At 30.4% G+C, this 18958-nt stretch overlaps 3 protein-coding genes across 3 annotated transcripts; 2 read left to right on the forward strand and 1 right to left on the reverse strand.

Moving 5' to 3' along the window:
• On the reverse strand, window positions 1–955 carry LOC101209879 (protein SPIRAL1-like 5). Its single transcript, XM_004146472.3, has 2 exons — window positions 596–955; window positions 1–477 (listed from the first exon to the last, which is right to left on the reverse strand). The coding sequence occupies exons 1-2, from the start codon at window positions 824–826 to the stop codon at window positions 394–396; spliced, it is 315 nt and encodes a 104-aa protein (XP_004146520.1). The 5' UTR covers window positions 827–955; the 3' UTR covers window positions 1–393.
• An 8684-nt stretch (window positions 956–9639) lies between these two features.
• Window positions 9640–15728, forward strand: LOC101219903 (subtilisin-like protease SBT3.6). The gene is made up of 10 exons (XM_004146514.3): window positions 9640–9825; window positions 9917–10008; window positions 10115–10212; window positions 12259–12420; window positions 12688–13349; window positions 13575–13639; window positions 14171–14419; window positions 14552–14669; window positions 14818–15010; window positions 15104–15728. Exons 1-10 carry the CDS (start codon window positions 9724–9726, stop codon window positions 15655–15657), a joined length of 2295 nt encoding a protein of 764 aa, XP_004146562.1. The 5' UTR covers window positions 9640–9723; the 3' UTR covers window positions 15658–15728.
• A 1492-nt stretch (window positions 15729–17220) lies between these two features.
• LOC101210126 (hypothetical protein) lies at window positions 17221–18428 on the forward strand. The gene is made up of 2 exons (XM_004146473.3): window positions 17221–17418; window positions 17831–18428. The coding sequence occupies exons 1-2, from the start codon at window positions 17289–17291 to the stop codon at window positions 18187–18189; spliced, it is 489 nt and encodes a 162-aa protein (XP_004146521.1). The 5' UTR covers window positions 17221–17288; the 3' UTR covers window positions 18190–18428.
• The last annotated feature ends 530 nt before the right edge of the window (window positions 18429–18958 follow it).

Genomic DNA, 18958 nt, shown 5'->3' on the forward strand with positions numbered 1-18958 from the left:
TGAATTAAAACACCCAAATTAAATAACAAAGAGCAATTTCAGGTGTATATGGTCCTCACATTTTTTGAGAAATTGACACAATAAAGAACTACAATCATCATGATGCTATTTTTCAATACATAGATATCTGAATCATCAGATTTGTTTAACAAATAGATCACTATATAAACACAAGTACAAACTACGCCAAACTATATATACATACACACAAATATATAGGCATAGGCTACACAAATTCAAGCTACATATGTTTCCTTTCAAATACTAAACATAATAATTGCACACATTTATTTAGTAAAAGAACCACTCATACTAAACCATACCCCTTTAGATTTTTTTTCATATATAGTCAGCTAGAGAGAGTAAATCAAAAGACATACTCATTCATATATTTCACTGTTTGGTGATATCACCAAACAGATACCCTAACGACGAATCGCCACCCGGAGCAGATTTCACCTTGGTTGATGGACGATCCTGATTCAAAGTTCAGAAAATGATTTTAAACTCAAAATTTTATACGCAAAATAATTAAGGAAGTGATTAACAATAGAATTCATTTGAAATCCATATCTAGGTAGAATAATACAATTACCGTTATGAAGTTGCCGGAGTTTTGGCCGTGAGCTCGAGGATAATTATTGTTGGAAACAAGTTGTTTTGGAGAGGGAGAAGGATTGTTATTATGATCATCAGGGTTAAGATCAATACCATAAGGAGGAGGAAGAACAACTTTGGAGACTTGAGGCTTTCTAGGTTGATCATCCTTACCAAAAAGATAACCTAAGGAACTTCTTCCACCACCATAGCTTCCACCTCTACTCATGATATTTGGATTTGTGGCTGGATCTGATCTTCAGCTTTACTACACCAAGAACACAAAAGAAAGTTTAAAACCCTAATTTTGGTTGGTTAATTTATATATATAATCTTTATGAGTGTGAAGTGTGTCTGTGTGTGTGTATATATATAATATATTGATATTTATGTGATTTTGGGCCTTCTTTTTTTGTTGTTGTGGTCGATATGATGTCTAGTTGGGTGGTCTATTCACTGTTCAAAATTGCTATGCAATTGTCAATTTTTTTCCTTTTTTTTACTTTTGGAAGGTTTCTTGAAAATAAGTTGTGTGTGGAAAATTTGGCTGGAGTGAACGAGCAGGAAGTTCGATTTTCTTTTCTTTTCTTTGTAGAAAAGAAAAACAAAATAGAGTATGAGGTTTGAATTAACCTCAAATCTTTGAGGTGGTATATACTAATTTTAATTAACGTTGACCTATGTACCTTTACATGGGTTTGATCCAATTTTAAGACAAGTTTCTCATTGAGAAAGATAGAGATTATAACATATACGTGAATCTTTCTATCCTTTTTTCCTCCAATACTCTGATAAGAAAAAAATAGAATTAATGTACTTGATCCAAAGATATAAGTTTATTAAATTATTAATTTATCTTTAAGAATTTTAATTTTTCTTTATAAAAACAATATTTGGAAAATATATTTGGTTTCTTTTCTTTTTTTCCTTTTTTAAATATCTAAGTGAGGGATTGGACATTTTTTACAAAAAAATAAAAAATAACTTTGCTTGGATTTGCTTTTAAATGTCAATTAGTGGGTTATATATATATATATTGAATAATTAGTGGGTTTGTATTTGGAATTCAATCGATGCGACAAAACACACTCATGATGGCAAAGTAAACTTAATAATTAAAATGGTTGGTTAAAGATATATAATACAATTATTTGTAATAATTTATATTTATATAAAAAAAATTAAATCCAAATCGAAATAATGATTTTCTTTCATAAAATCAACTTATTTATATTTCTATCTTTTTTTGAATAGAATGATTAAATTTCTTTAACAATATAATTTTAAATTTCACCGTTTGATTTAGATTTTTAAACCACTAGTAGAATGTATAAATATAACAAAATAAAAAAGTTGAAAATGAGAGTGGTAAAGCAAAGAAGAGAAAAGCCTTTCAATTCGAAGTGTTTTGAAATGTCTTACACATTAAACAACTAAACTTGTAATTGACATATTTATATTATTTACAATTATTTGATTCTAGGGTTTACAAAAGTAGGCTAGATTAACTCTCTACAGGCATTTTGCCTATGTATTAATTATGAATTATTCTTCTTAATTTAAAACTAGTCTACCCGTATTTGTAATTAGCAACGGTAACATCCAACACATTGTTGATGAATAAACGTAAATCTATGAATCAAATATCTCTATTGCTCTCTCTCTATATATATATATTTATTTTTAAAAAAAATTAGTTTGAACAACAAGTTGTTAAAGTATTTTTCAAAATATGGTTGCAACATTATATTTGATTTAATAATATTACATAGAAAATATCATATTTTTAATTAGAAGCTATCATTTGCAATTCTTTTATCACTCCTAAACCTTAATCTTCAAAGGCATACTATTTTTTCCTTCAAATATTTCAACCATGGCAAAGTAGGAATCTTCCACTTGTCCACTTAAACTACCCTTAAATTGACCTTCTTGAATGCTAATGAAAATTAACCCACTCTTAACGTCCTTATCATAACTCTTATATATCTCAAAATTTTAAAGATTTCTCTTATGCATCTAACTAAACTATGTGTGTTGAGATGATCAAACCTTGGCTACATTTTTTTTCTCAAGATTAATTAAATATATACACAAAAACAAACATATTTATATCATGGAAACATTAGACACAGGAGATCACACATTCCATCATCAGTAGGTTAGTTCTAATAACCCCTCAGCTAATAAATAGGAAATTAAACAAACAAACCAAATAGTGGAATTTTGTCTAAACAAAAATTATCAATAAATTATAATTGATTAAGTTGGTTGAATGTCATTAGTTTGAGTAGGTTTAATCAGACAAATCAATCATTTTAAGCCTACATGTTCTCTTTCAATTATAACCGTCCAACAAATCAATCAAAATAATCGTAATAAAATACTTAATTACAATTAATTGATGATCTCCAAATATAAACAATATATAAGTTAATATTAGAGTAGATGAAGAATTGTTTATTGCTATACAAAGAGTTTGATGAATTTGTTGAAAGTGTTGACGAGTCTACCCTAAATCTTATCAACTCTTAAAAAAAGAAATTTGTTCTCTTACAAAACTCAAGATATTACACAAAAAAAGATAAGAATATTTTTATCTTCAAAATCACTTTATTTATAAACTCCAATTTTGCTTCTATTAATTTGATTTTTTTCCTTTTTTTTCTTTTCACAAAAGAAGAAATTAACTTTGTATAGTACTTAAAAAACATCAAATAAATAAAGTAAATGTATACATATCATTTATGTAATTGAAATTACATGTATCTAGAAATGCATGTATCTTGATATTAGAAATGTATCGAATGTGTTATAATATCTTCCCTACCCTATTAATTTCTAACGTAATTTTGTTTCATTTTATAAATAATTTCAATATTATTTTACAATTTTTGAAAGCCCACCGATTAAAAAAAAAAAAAAGTTAATTTTGCCAAACTCCCAACATCCCAACACAATTAAGTTAATTAATTAAAAAGAATTAAAAAGATTTTATGCAATTCAAGAGTTCATTATAATATATGTAACCCCACAGATTAGTACTTCCAAAATTCTCTCTTTATTTTTTTATTTGCCTAGTCTCTACAAATAAGCGAATTCACATAATTTAATTTAATTAGTTCATTGATCCTAATTAATCTGTCTCAATTTGACTGGAGAGAGTCATAATAAAAGAAAAGATCAAAAAAAAAAAAAAATTGTAATACATGAGTTGCACTCAACGTTACAAAAATTATAAGTTTAGAGTTTAAGATTATAAATGTCGTAGATTTTTGTAAAGTCAGGCGACAATATGTCGACCTTTTATTAAAATATATTGTGTTTTCCACCAGATTTTTCTTGTAACATCTTCTTACTTTTGCCTAGCTATTTTTGGGTTTGGTGATGGTTATTTTGTGTACATACATCTCTAGCAGCCATATTAGTAATGGAAGTTAGACATAGCCATGATAATTTTCATGGTTGCATTTGCTAGAGAAGCTTGAATCCATTGTATATCATAGAAAAACTTTCAATTACCATAGTATGTGGATATAGTCTTGAATTGGGGAACAAACTGACTAGTACAATTTTAATGTTTGGTTCTTTTATCCCTATCTTTTTTTTTGTTTGACATTGTTAATTATAATTATTTAACTTGATTTGCTTCCACTTACTATAGAATTAAGATTATTTCTACATTGTAATCGGATTCTTTTTTTGCTATATCTGCAAACTTGTTTGCATTTTGTAATATCTGTTAAATTATAAACCTATAGATATTATCATGTTTGTAGATTGAATTATACATCACTTTAATTCTTAGTAAAAGGGGTGTGTGGGTTGGTCTGCATGAGCTTTAGCAATTGGTGATGTTAATTGCGACAGGATTAGGTGGGTTGGGCCTAAATCATATTATTTAACCACTAAAGCAAAGCTAATTAATTAATTAGGGGTTAAATCAAAATAATGGCTAGCTTTCCTAAGCTTCAAAATGGAAAGGTGTGTATGAGAGAAATAATAGCTTTTGGTTGGTATAGTGCTGCACAATTGGTCCCATTGATGACTTATTATTATTAGTTTCTCTTTTAAGAAAAAAGACATTGCAAAGCCCTAAAGGGGAATGGGTGACCTACATGTATAGTTCACACCATTGCAAAAGGCTGAATTGAAGGATTCTTGTAGGCCAAACAAAATCCTTTAACTTGTTCATATCGATTGTATATGTATTTTACTTTGTTCTTTTTATTGAGGTTGTGCATGACTCAAAAATCTGATAAGGTTTCACCTATTTTGCAATCATTTTGTTCCTATGTGATTGTTTTGGATTGTATTTTATTTTTCCATTCACATGTGTATTTGGCTTTAAAACAAGTTATTTTAAATTTTATACCTTCCTTGTATTAAAACCCGTTGAAAAACCAATATAAAGTTAGTCTCTGGCTAGACGAAAATGACAGAATTAAATATATTTTTTTGGATTTTTTTAATCAATGAGTGAAAATTCTATAACCTATATATTAGATCGATAAGGTGTGATTCAACTTTAAAGTAGGTAGTAATTATACATTAAATTGTATCTTTCATGAAGAAAGATCACATGCAAGTTAGCAAGAACTATATATTGGTGCAGTGTAATGTGTAAACTATACACTTCCATTATTAATCCATAAATTGGTCGATTTAGTTATAGAGTTATAAGCAAGGGAGAGAGGGTTGCATGACCTAATTCATTTTGTAAGACATGATTATGTGAAAGAGGGTTGATTCGATGGGTTTGATGGCTAATTAAACTTTGGGCCAAGTAAACCATCCTCTCTAGGGCCCATGTTGAGAAGATGTATGGTTCCTTCATGATACGATGAGATTGGGCCTCTCAACTCGGTCGAGGCTAAGGGTCAAGCCCAATTTTGTCGTTTACCTTTGGTTCATTTTACTCTTTTCAACACCTCCTTTGTTTATTGCCATCTTCTTATATTATTTCATATTATAAACTAATTTTATTTATTTTTAGTAAAAAGAAAATATAATCTAATTTTTGTTGATACGTGTGATTTAAATATTAAGGATATGAAATATATTTTACTAATATAGTTTATTTAGTTTAACAAACTAAATCGTTACATGTATTGTACACATTTGTGAGGCTTGATGTGATGCCATATGATGAGTAAATGACTCAAAATCTTTGCTAGTGTTGGAAATACGGTATCTTATTTTGATTCATTCGAGCTTGTTACTTGCTTTTATATTCTTGATTGACAACTTTATAAGTGTTGAACAATTCAAAGGTAGAATTTGGAGATGATGTCGGTTTGGAGCTTAATTGACCAAATACAAAGTAGAATGACACCAACCGACACAAAGAGGCAAAGAAAAGAGACTAATTAGCTTATGTACTATAGCACCGCGATGCCCCAGGACGTTATGTGCATTGTTGGAAGACATAATGGGTGATTTTTGCAAAAGAGCCTAAGAGTTGCAGTTCTCCAAAGTATGGACGTGCATGGAAGATCGTTAGCGTCGTGGTGCTGTCCCTAGTGCCATGATTCCACATCACTTTAATTTAAAAATGGGAAGTTTCGTTGCTGTCGGTCGAGGGTTTATTCAATTTCAGTTGTTCTAGACTTGTTTCTCTTTATTTCCTAATCTCTTTTTCATTTAGTTTTAGTTCCCACACACTCCCTCATCATTAGACATGTCAATGAGAGGCCAAAGGTACTTCGTTTTAGGTTGTGTTTGTATAAATCTCCCATCATTCCTTTCAATTTGCGAGAGTTTGAACTTGCTTTAGTGTAATTTTGGTTTCAATTCAATTATTGAATGTTGACTTGTACGCATGAAAAATGTAAGACTTACGCTTTCAATTAAATCTTTGACTCGTGACAATCTTTGATAATATTTAGTGTTAGGTTTATTCTATTGAGATGAGTATTGTTCTAACCAATTATAGGTACGTGCCAATATTAGATGTATGAAAATTAATTAGGCATTCCACCCAAGGATCTATTGGACTTAATGTAATTGAAAAATTCAATTATGTATGCTTAATCATCTTGAAATAGAACACAATTAGAATCTTGGAACAATTTAATTAGTTATCTAAATAATTTAAATTGATTAGGTGAAAGGTTACCAAGCCATAGAAGCAAGTAATGATAACTCAATGAGAACTCATTCTTTGGATTGGGAGAGATCGGTATAATCCAAGATAGACTCTTTTGACATAGAATGTCTACAAATAATTTACTCTTATTTCATGTGATTTGCTTTCTTGCAATAATCAAAATCAAAATCTCAATACATCCTTTGGTTACCTCGGTTGAAACTACTTTGTTTGAGAAATTAGTGTGCTCCCTAAATTCGACTCGGGACTTCCCACTAAAACTATTGCTTGGTGTGTGATTCGGTAAATTATTTGACATGCGGATTTGTACGACGTAATCCGCTTGTCAATCTTAGAGCTTCAACATCCTTTTTCTTCTTTCTTGATTTTTTTTTCATATGTCACGTGTTTTCCCAATTCACTAATTGGTTTCCTTGATAAATTCTTTGAAAGTCCAGTTTTACACCTACCGATAGTATTTGAATAATGTAGAGAGACATGTGTGTATGAAAAATAACCAAAAAATGACATACAAATTATAATAATAAATGCCAACCAGAACATAACTCAACAAACATCTGTGTATTAATAATCGCAGTGTTCATAGTTTGAATCCACAGTCCTCCCAGCTAGAAAAAGTTATAATAGTATGTTGTTGTTGCTCTCTCAAACTCCTCTTTTTGGTTAATAGTATACTCTTGGTAACTCTTTCCTTTTAATCAATTTATCTTTCTAAACTTTTATTCCCTCTGCCTCCCCTATATATATTTTTTCTAGCTGCTTCTCTTTAAATATATACCTAAATTAAAAAAAAGAAAAAGTAGAAAGCCCTTTGCAAAAATTAAAAAAAAAAGAAAAAAAAAAACCACCAACAATCACAAAACCATATTTGATTTTCTAATTCTTGAAATAGAAATAAGAAATACAATATCAATATAACTTTTATTGTATCCATAAATATAATAATTAGATTTAAAACATTAGTATATTGATATTGTAATTATAACAAAATCTGTTCAAGTCTGATTAGAGTCTATCATAAAAATCCATGGTTCACACGAATTGCTATATTTATAACTTTTTTTAGAAAAGGTTGTTGACTATGGACCCTAAAATTATACATATTATAATTATCCCTTCCTTTTCGAAATGATTTATTTTTGGTTATATTCTTAATTTATCTTCTAATTTTCCTTTCTATTGTGTGTATATATATTAAAATGACAACGATAAACTAGAGATGTTTGTGGTTCAAAATTTCATATTTCTCCCGTTGTTATTATTATTATTATTATTTTGTTAAAATGTCTCCATTACTTGACCAAAAGAGAAAAAGAGAAAACAACTATTTACTTTCCCACAATGGACAAAAAAAATTGTGGCTCCATCAATACAAAAAGTTTTAACAAAGATTCAAAATAGGTTAGGTTTATATATAAAACTTACCATCAACCAAAATACCAAAATTAATATTAACATAATGTCCTTTTTGTGAAAACAAATAAAGAAAATAATATCTCCATATATATTAGCTTTGAGAACTCATGTTTCATTTTTTAATGTTCATAAAGTTTCAGTTTCATTCCTATAATTTTTCATAGAGCTTACAAATTAATTATATATATATAACCGAAGAACCCTAAGGTGTAAATAAAAGTATAAACCCCATGTTAGAATTGTTGTTGAATTTGGAAACTCAAAAGACCTCAATTGTTAGAAGAGCTTTTGTTCCATCAAATCTTCCAATAAAATTAAAGCAGAGACAAAGGTTAGTGCTTGTCCTCATATACATCTCATTAATTAGCTTTGGGAAAGATAGAATCTTTATTGAATAGTGTCTTCATAGTATTCAAACATATTTGAGAAACATTATTTGGAGTATGTAATCCAAATTGGACTAATGAATTTTGAGATTTCAGATAAAATTATCTTCAGCTCTTTAATAATTAGGCTACAACGTGAGGGGCACAATATAATTACTTTATGTTCCACTGCCCCATTACTTGCATTGGATACTTAATTTATCACATTAAAAGTGTCTATCACACCATACTTTTTGTACGTGAGGTTGGGAATATATGAAGAATGTGTATGATGGCCTCTTTTACGAATCCCATTGTGATTTTTTTGTTCAAGATTGAAAGAAAAAAGTTATTTGAAAAATGACTTTTTACTTGTATTCATTGTACGTGAAAGGACCAATTTAGTCCAAATGAGCCCCCACACATTTTTTTCACTCCTTTTTCTCTAGCTTCTTGCTCTCACTCATTGGTTTCGGTGGTTAAGAAGAATTGAGAAGACAGGAAAAAATACGAAAAAAGAAGAAAGTTAAGCTCGAGAGGAAATAGACTAAGAACACTAAGAAAACAAAAAATCAGGAAAAATTTGCAAAGAAAGAAGAAGGAACAGGGGTTAATGTGTAATTTTAAAGGTGATGACATCTACCAAATGGTTTATTTATCCTTATGATTGATCACCTTAGGTTTAGAGTACTACCGTCTATGACCTTAGAGGAGTATCATTGATTAGTATTCTCTCCAATAAAACTGTTCTTTTTTTGTCTCAAGAACGTAGCTTAATACACTGTTAGTGAATCATGTAAATTTTTGTATTTGATTCAGCTCTCATCTTTTACGTTGTCTATATTCTTTTGTTTGACGATTTTGTAACACTTCTTGAATCCTAAACCATAACTACTATATCACATGGTTAGTCCTTTGGAAGGTTAGATGACACATATTCAAGACAAATAATTCATATATGCATGAAGATCATTCTAGATAACACGATTGAAACTTGAATGGAATACCACGATTTATTCGTAATTAAACTTGATAGATAATGGATATATATATGTTCCATTAAGGCCCTACTTTTCCATTAACTTTATGTCTATAAAACCACAAATCTTTCCAACAACCATTCTTCCCCATGAGCAATCACTTTTCCTTTTTTTATCACTTAATTTTGATGCATTTGAGAGATTTCGTCTTTAGAAAAACATATATACACACACAAGTCCCTAACAAGTAACAACAATGGGGATCAACATCCAATTAGGTCATTTGATTGTTGGTTTTATCATATTTGATTGTTTGTTTAAACCCATATTGGCAGAAGCTGATGACCAAAACCCAAAGGTATAGAAATATAATCTGCATTATTTATTTTTTGGTTCTTATGCCCATATTTAGCTACATTAATTTAACTTTCACAATATGTCTTTTTCAGGTACACATAGTTTACTTGGGAGAAAAGCCACATCATGATACTAAATTCACTATCGATTCTCACCATCAATTATTATCTACTATATTGGGAAGGTAACAATATATCAAAGGCTTTTTAATCTTCTTTCTTTTGGGTTGAACTTTTTTTAGAAAGAGTGGTTATTATATTGTGATATTAACTAATAATGATGAATATTAGCAAGGAGAAATCAATGGAAGCAATGGTGTACAGTTATAAACATGGCTTTTCTGGATTTGCAGCCAAGCTCACTAAATCTCAAGCTCAAAAGCTATCTGGTGAATCATAAACATCTTTAGTTACATATCTATCTTAAAAACTATAGTACTTAATTATTTACTATTATTATTATTATTATTATTGAATAATTAGACCAGAAAAAGATATAGACAATCAATAATTTGAATAAACTTTAACACGGACAAAGAATTTAAAGAAAAGCGAAAGCTGTATTTCATGTTTCTCATTGTTAGGTAATAGAGTTGTTAATAAAATGGATCTTAATATAAAGCTATGAAGTAATCAATCAAAGAAGTAAAACGATGACATTTCTTTAATGATATTTTGTCTCCGTTCTTAATAGACAGAAATTTAATAAAGTTATTGTAAATAGCCAAACCCTTATATCACACATTTATAAATTCTAAAAATTTATTAAATTTTTTAAATATTTTGGTTGATTTTGATATAATTGAAAACAATTCTACAAATAATACAATTTTTTAATATGAAATTAAAGTTCCTTTCAAAATAATTAATCATCAGTTTGAGCCATACATAATCGAAAAACAATAATTTTAACAAATTATACTTACATGTATAGATCCTCAAATCCGATTTAAGAAGATTTACTTGTTAGATTTAGAAACTAGAAGAAGCTTGACGTTTGGATTAACTTTTTTAAGGATTAATTTTGAAAGGAAAAAATATTTAAGAGAAAGTTGGAATGCTCGGGCGGTCAATATAAATAAGTTGGTTTAATAATATATTTGAGAAAAAAATTTGAAATCAAGTTTGTAAAAAATAAATTTTGAGAGCTTAATGTCAAAATATAAAAACCATTCTTATCGACTCCAACAACACGAGAAAGCCAGTCAAGGAAATTACAAATCCAACTTTATGTGGCACAAAATGACAAGGCATGTTTGGCAAAAGAACGAGTCACCTTATTACAACATCGTTTGTGTATCTCAGCAATAATTTGTCACCATTACGAATATTTTTTCTTGGTTTTCATAATTTGAAAGCTATCAATATAACAATGGATAACTATTATACGTTGTTATCACTAATATATTCTATAAATGATAGCTTTTAATTTGAAAAATATGTTATCAGCTGATATAATTGATAACGACTATCAACGATAGGTTTTATCCATGATAACCACTTTAAAAGTTATAATTAATAACTTTCAATTTAAAAAATATGGTATCAATTGCTATAGTTAGCTACTATCACTACTAATTGCTATCAATGAAAGCTTTCAATTTGAGAAATGTGATATCAGTTGCTATCACTGATGTCTTCTATAAGTGATTTTGTTGTCAATTGATATTCTGAATAGCTATTATAAGTAATTTTTCTATATTGCTATTAACGCAAAATGTTATCACTAAAATTATCTATCAATGATTGCATTAGAGGGATATCACTGAAAGCAACTATAAGTGACATCATTATAAGGATATTTTTTATAAGTGATATCTCCTTTGTAAATATATCAATTTTAAATCGACGGGGTTCAATTAGGCTATGACTTATAATATCTATTGATAGCATCTATAAGTAATATCCTTAATAGGCTACTATATACCAGTGATATCAAGATTAATGCTACTATAAAATGATATTGTGGCTGTTTGTTTTAAATGAACCAAAAAAAAAAAAAAAAAAGAGAGAGAGATCGAATTAGCATGCTATTGATAATAGCTTTGAATCACTAATAACGTGCTATCCATATGATAGCTTCTATCATTGATAGAATAAATGAAATTGATATAGTTGTAACTTTTGTCGAAATAAATTATTAATTTTAGATTATGCTATCAACATTTATATAATTTAGAAATTCAAAATTCAAGTTATCAATGATAAATTCATAGAAAACATATCTGACATATTAATCATGATGTCATTGATAGAAGTCATCACCCATACCATTTTTTCACTGATAGGATGAGAAAAAGAGAATTGAAGGGCAAAATTGACATATATTTTTTAAAAATTTTCTATTTTTGCAAATATTGTTTCGGTGTGTGCTATAGATTATATTTATTATCTAATTTGTGCTATTTGGTGTAATTTTCCTTTGAATAATACAGAAATGTCGAGGGTGGTTCGAGTTGTCCCGAGTTCGCTTTACAAAGTGCATACTACAAGAAGTTGGGATTTTCTGGGGCTGTCTTCTTCTCCATTTGAGTCCTCAAACCTTCTTCATCGTGCTCAAATGGGTGAAAATGTCATTATAGGTGTTATTGATACAGGTACACATCTCTATCCTACTCTCAAACAACCTCCCAATATATATACCTCTCAAGTAGTTGGTGAAACTTAGAATACCTAATAATTTGTATTGTAATAACTATCAAACGAGTCCAAAAAAAAAAAACTTTTGAAGATATAAAATAATTTTTCTGTTCATGTTTTAAAAAAAGTGAATTCAGGGAAAATTTTGTTTACTTGAAAGTGCAAACTCCAAGAGAAAAATTGTTAAGTTTGAAATTATTTTCGGTAATACTCCGCGTGGTTAGGAATCTGGCCGGAGTCGGAGTCGTTCAAAGACAAAGGAGTAGGGTCTATACCATCACGTTGGAAAGGAACATGCGAATCAGGAGAACAATTCAACTCCACAAACTGCAACAAAAAAATCATAGGAGCGCGTTGGTTCATGAAGGGGTTCGTTGCAGACTTAGGTCGAGATGCGCTAGCCAAGGAATACTTATCACCACGAGACCTAAATGGACATGGAACTCACACAGCCAGCATAGCAGCAGGCTCATTTGTAGCAAACATCAATTACCACAACAACGCTGCCGGCACAGTGAGAGGTGGTGCACCACTCGCACGGTTAGCCATATACAAAGCACTATGGACGAAGGACGCCGTAGGGTCGACGGCGGACATATTGAAAGCGATAGATGAGGCTATAAATGATGGTGTGGATGTGTTGTCTATGTCGATTGGAAGCTTAACTCCTTTCCTTCCAGAGTTCAATGAAGCAAATGATATTGCATTTGGGTCATTTCATGCTATTGCAAAGGGGATTTCTGTTGTATGTGCGGCTGGAAATAGTGGGCCTACTCCACAAACGGTGGAGAATGTTGCACCTTGGATTTTCACTGTGGCTGCCAATACTATAGACAGAGCCTTTCTTGCATCCATTACAACACTACCAGATAACACCACTTTCTTGGTATAGCTCATCATTTTAGTGTATATTTTAAGAGTGATTTTATTTTCTTTTTCTGTTTTTAAAGCTATTTTAAAACATGTTCACTCAAAATCAATTTATACTCGGTTTTAAACTTTCTAAGTGATTCTTATTAACCATTTTAAAATCACTTTTAACTATGTCATTTGTTAGAGATTTTTCAAGTTGGTTTTACATTAAAGTTGTTGATGATCTTTTACTTGATAGGGCCAAAGCTTATTGGATTCGAAAAAGGACCTTGTTGCCGAGTTGGAGACTCTGGATACGGGAAGGTTGGTTTTGGTTTAACATTAGTTCTTTTATGTTATAATAATTTACATTTTTGGTCAATGAAAGTTTCATCCTCGCATTTATTTTCCTTTACTTATAAAATTTGCTTGCTTTATTATCATTAGTTGTACAATATAAGTATTCTATTTTGAGCATAGAGTCTCGTACGTGGTGACTTTACTTTTGATTTCACTCCAAAAACAAAACTTCGTAATAGTAAATATATGTATATATATATGAAGTTACAAAAATTAATTTTTTAAAACAAATACAAAAATAAGCTGTTAGCTTCAAATTTTGATAAGATTCTCGTACGCGACCAAATACGACAATCTTTTATTTTCAAGCATGTTATTCTCCATCGTCATTATTCTTTATTCTCATACATTTGCAAGAGATTAAACCAAATTGCTCATTTTGGTTTTTGTAGTATTAAAATGTTGATTTTGAACTGAAAAGAAAAAAACGACATTAACTTGATAAAAATTTAAATAATTCGGATTCATTTTATTGGACAAATTTGGATACGGCAGATGTGATGATCTTTTGGGAAATGAAACTTTCATAAATGGAAAGGTGGTTATGTGTTTTTCAAATTTAGCTGATCATAACACTATATACGATGCGGCGATGGCGGTGGCCCGAGCAAATGGAACAGGAATTATTGTCGCCGGCCAACAAGATGATGATTTGTTTTCTTGTATACCCTCTCCAATTCCATGTATCCTAGTTGATACCGACGTTGGCTCAAAATTATTCTTCATCAACCTCTTGCAAAATAGGTAATTGATACCGTTGTTTACAAATTTCCATGCATATTTCTACTATATAAGTATGGATTTATCTAAATTTAATACTACAAGACTAAATATCATTTTATCTATTGTGATTTAATTTTGTGCAATTTTGTAAAGTACTAATCCAGTGGTAAGGTTGAGGGCCACAAGAACTATCATCGGTAAGCCCATAACACCAGCTATTTCCTATTTCTCATCAAGAGGTCCAAATTCGGTTTCCAATCCTATTCTTAAGGTACATCTTTTTTCATCATTTGTGTGCTTACAACCCAAGTAAAACTTATGACTTTATCATTTAAATTTTCATAAGTGGAACCAAAACTTGTTCAGTTATGATTACCTTTTGAAATTCATCCACAAATCATATTCTGATCATGAAACAGCCTGACATATCGGCTCCTGGATCTAACATTCTAGCTGCCGTTTCACCCCACCACATTTTCAACGAGAAAGGGTTTATGCTCTTGTCAGGAACTTCTATGGCCACACCTCATATTTCAGCTATCGTCGCTCTTCTTAAATCTGTGCACCCTACGTGGTCACCCGCCGCCATTAAATCAGCTCTCATGACAACCGGTACACAATAAATACAAACAAATTTTTTCTAACTCGTAAAGAGTGAAAATTTCTAATATTTGACATCTTTGTCAATGACATATGTGTATATAGCACGGACAGAGGTCTCTCCAGGACTACCTATTTTCGCAGAAGGAACTCCTCCAAAAATGGCAGACCCATTTGACTACGGCGGTGGAATCGTGGACGCAAACGCCGCAGTCGACCCAGGTCTTGTCTATGATATGGGTAGAAAAGATTACATAGATTATTACCTTTGTGGCATGGGGTATAAGGACGAGGATATTTCTCATCTAACACAGAGGAAAACAGTGTGTCCATTGCAAAGGTTGTCTGTGTTGGATTTGAATTTGCCGGCCATTACAATTCCTTCACTTGTAAACTCCACCATTGTGACTCGGACAGTGACTAATGTTGGGAACTTGAGCTGTGTTTATAAGGCAGAGATTGAGTCTCCTTTTGGTTGCAAGGTTAGTGTGAACCCTCAAGTGTTGGTGTTTAACTCTCAAGTGAAGAAGATTTCATTTAAGGTTATGTTTTTCACTCAAGTTCAAAGGAACTATGGCTACTCTTTTGGTAGGTTAACATGGACTGATGGTATTCATGTTGTTAAAATTCCTTTGTCTGTGAGATTTGGTTTCTTTTGATCTCTTGTGTGTAATCAAAGGAATGATGCATTTTATATAATAAATAAAAAAATTGTTAGTGTTTGAATAAATGATAGACAAAATTACACTTAACCTATATTTATCTCACAAAACAATCGAAAATCTTAAACGATGGCACACGTGATTTTATTACTACCATTTGATCAAACCACGTAGTGAATTGTCTTTCTAAATAGGAGAGGCCAAGGCAGGCTGGTGAAGCTAGCTTCACAGACTAGACCATAAATCAGAGCGATGCATTAGTATGTAGAGGTGACGAATGAGTGCCCACAAACAAAAATGAAAGAAATCACAGCTTGGAGATGGCAAGGTCGGAATTGGATACTGGTTTGTGGAAGTGATAATCAAAAGATTGAAAACCAATGGAGTGCAATTTAGAAGGTGACTAACAATAGGTTCCATGATAGAAGTTGAATTTACACAGCCTATAATAGATAATATTATTAAATTATTAATTCATCTACTCTCTCAGTTATTGATTTGAAATATTTGAAAACCGACAATTTAGGGATTTGAATACAGGAGCTCACTCTGAATCACTTGCTCTGATACTATAATAAACTATCAATTCACTCAAAAGCTTAAACATGATGTTGAAACAAATTTAATTATATATCACTAACAAATATATATATATATATAAAAAGAGAAATAAAAGCATATATAATATATATAAAGAAATAAAAGCATACAAAGACTGAACAAACAAAAACTAGAGCTAAGGTAAGTTGGCAAAACAAATAAAATGGGCAAAATTCATAAATTTTCAACTTAATTAGTTTTCTCTTTTTTCCATGCTCAATCAATTTCATTGTAGAAAAATTTTTAATACCATATTTCAACGCTATAAATCGATATTTATCAAATATCAATAGTTCTTATTCTATTTTAAAAAAGACGTAACAACACACCTCAATTTTGGTTCCCTTTTTAATGATTATTAATTATTCGTTACACCTGAATTTTGGTTCCCATTGTAATGATTATTAATTATTCAAAATGAAAGTCTAACTAAAATTTAGAAAAGGGTAAAGACCAGTGATCATCTCATCCAAATCAAATCAAAGGTACAAAATCTAAAGTACAAGGCAATAATTAATTGCAACTTGCTGACTAAAAATTTAGTCACCCTTATGTTCTTGTTAATTCTTGTGGTTTCGTAAACAATAATCATTATCAATTAGATTCATTGTAAACAGTTTCTAGTACAATAAGTTATTGTACCAAAGATCGAATAATTATGGGTGTTTTTATCGACTAAACTATGTTCTAGATTTGAGTATATCAATACTCCTAAATAATTTAATATTTGTTCTCAAAATATATATAAAATTGGATATCAATTAAGCTTTTGATTCTCTCTTTGTGACAAACAGACTAAACTAAAGAAAGAAAAACCCTTGAGAATCACAAAAGGCACAGCACAAACCCAATTCTCAAGCAATTCTCTACTCTCTTTTCCCTGTTGATGGAACATCAATAAAACATATGCATTCACAATCAAGGCAACCCTTTATTCTCCTCCCACTCTTTTTATACCCCATTTTCTTCAAAACTCATGTATTCTCATTCAACTCTCTATCCCTATTATTCCTCTTTCACGTAAACTAATGGCACGTTCATACGAAAAGCCTGCCTATTCCTCCATCGACGACAATGAGAAGCATCGAGAATTCGACCGTGACATCCGAGAAATGGTTTCCACCCTCACCAGTCGCTTGGGATTGCTTCGAAAAGGAGGTAAATATACTGTAGCTTAATGTTAGTGAGAGTTTTATAACATTTATTTGAACTGTTTAATCGAAAAGGTCGATGAGAATTTGGAGATATAATGTCTTAAATCGTCAGGTTATGTGTACTTTTAAGTTTGACACAATAGAGAGTTGTTGTCATGTATTATATCTAAACCAGTTTGATCATATATGAGTTATTTTGAAACCTTTAAAATTTTACTTAATTAGATGAGAGGTTCGCAACTTGAATCACTTAAACTTAATTTTATACTTTCAAATTCAATTTTCGTATTACGATATTTAAAAACATGTAGTGTTAAAAGTGATTTTAAGTAAGAAGTTAATCATCGTTGCATCACTTATCAAGGATTCTTAAAGTTTAGGATGTTGATAACGCATGCATGGGTCATAATCAATAGGTTCCGCCCAAAGCCATGAACTTGTTGACGACCAAGGCTCAAGCATCATCACACTTGCGGGAACCAACACAGGAGCCACCATGCGAGCAGAACTGAATGGGAAAACGACGAAGCTTGATCAGGACACAGGTGTGGACGAGAATGAGTCCCTCACCTCCTACATTAACAGCAACTTCCAAGCCATTAACAACTCCATCATGTTTGGAGGAAGCTACACAGGGAATGACCCTGGAGTTCACATGGAGTATACCTCTGATCTCCATGAAGAAGGCCATAAGGCTGAGAAAGGAGGGGCTAAAGGCAAGAAAGTTGGGAAAGATAATGCTGAGTCAGGTGGCTCATGGTTTTCAAAGGAATGATATATATATATTTTTTTTGAGAAGTAATCATATTATATATAAATATATTTATATATGTCAATGTTTTATTATATGATCCATAAAATATAATGTCATATAAAGTACTAAAGAATATTGAAGAGGTTTCTACCATGAGTTTTTCCAATTCTTGAAGCTTAATAAACGGATGTATTGTGTTTAAAAACATGTATTGTTCTTTCTTTAGACCTTATATTAATTCTTTGCAACGTTGTTGATCATAAACTTTGGCTTGAAATTTAGACAATTGTTTGAATGTGAAAGGTAACTCATACACACGTAATTGCACAAACTTCACTCAAACTTGTTACATCCATGTATTTTTTTAATATGAAAAAGGTAGTTTTTATGATAAGCTTAAATTATATTGATGGGTAACCATTTATTTTTGGAAATATTGGGCTCAAGAAAATGAAGAAGCCCACGTTTAGAATGGTGAATGAGTAAGGCCCATTTTGAAAGGAAATGAAGAAATATTTAGTAAACTAACCTACTATAAAATTAATGGGTTTTTTTTTGTAAAAAAAATAATAAAATGAAACAAACAAACTATTAAATAATTTGTCCATTTTACTAATTTCGATCATTTTCACTTAATATAATTCAAAAATTATAGTAATCTTCCATAACAAAATTTTTGCAATATTTTAGGAAATTTCTAACCTTTTCTTATATATTTTTCATGTATATGTAACTTTAATTAAATTAAGATTTTATATTTTTTAATATCATTCATTACCATCATCTCTAA

This window comes from Cucumis sativus, chromosome 4, assembly GCF_000004075.3.
Source record: "Cucumis sativus cultivar 9930 chromosome 4, Cucumber_9930_V3, whole genome shotgun sequence".
NCBI lineage: Eukaryota > Viridiplantae > Streptophyta > Magnoliopsida > Cucurbitales > Cucurbitaceae > Cucumis > Cucumis sativus.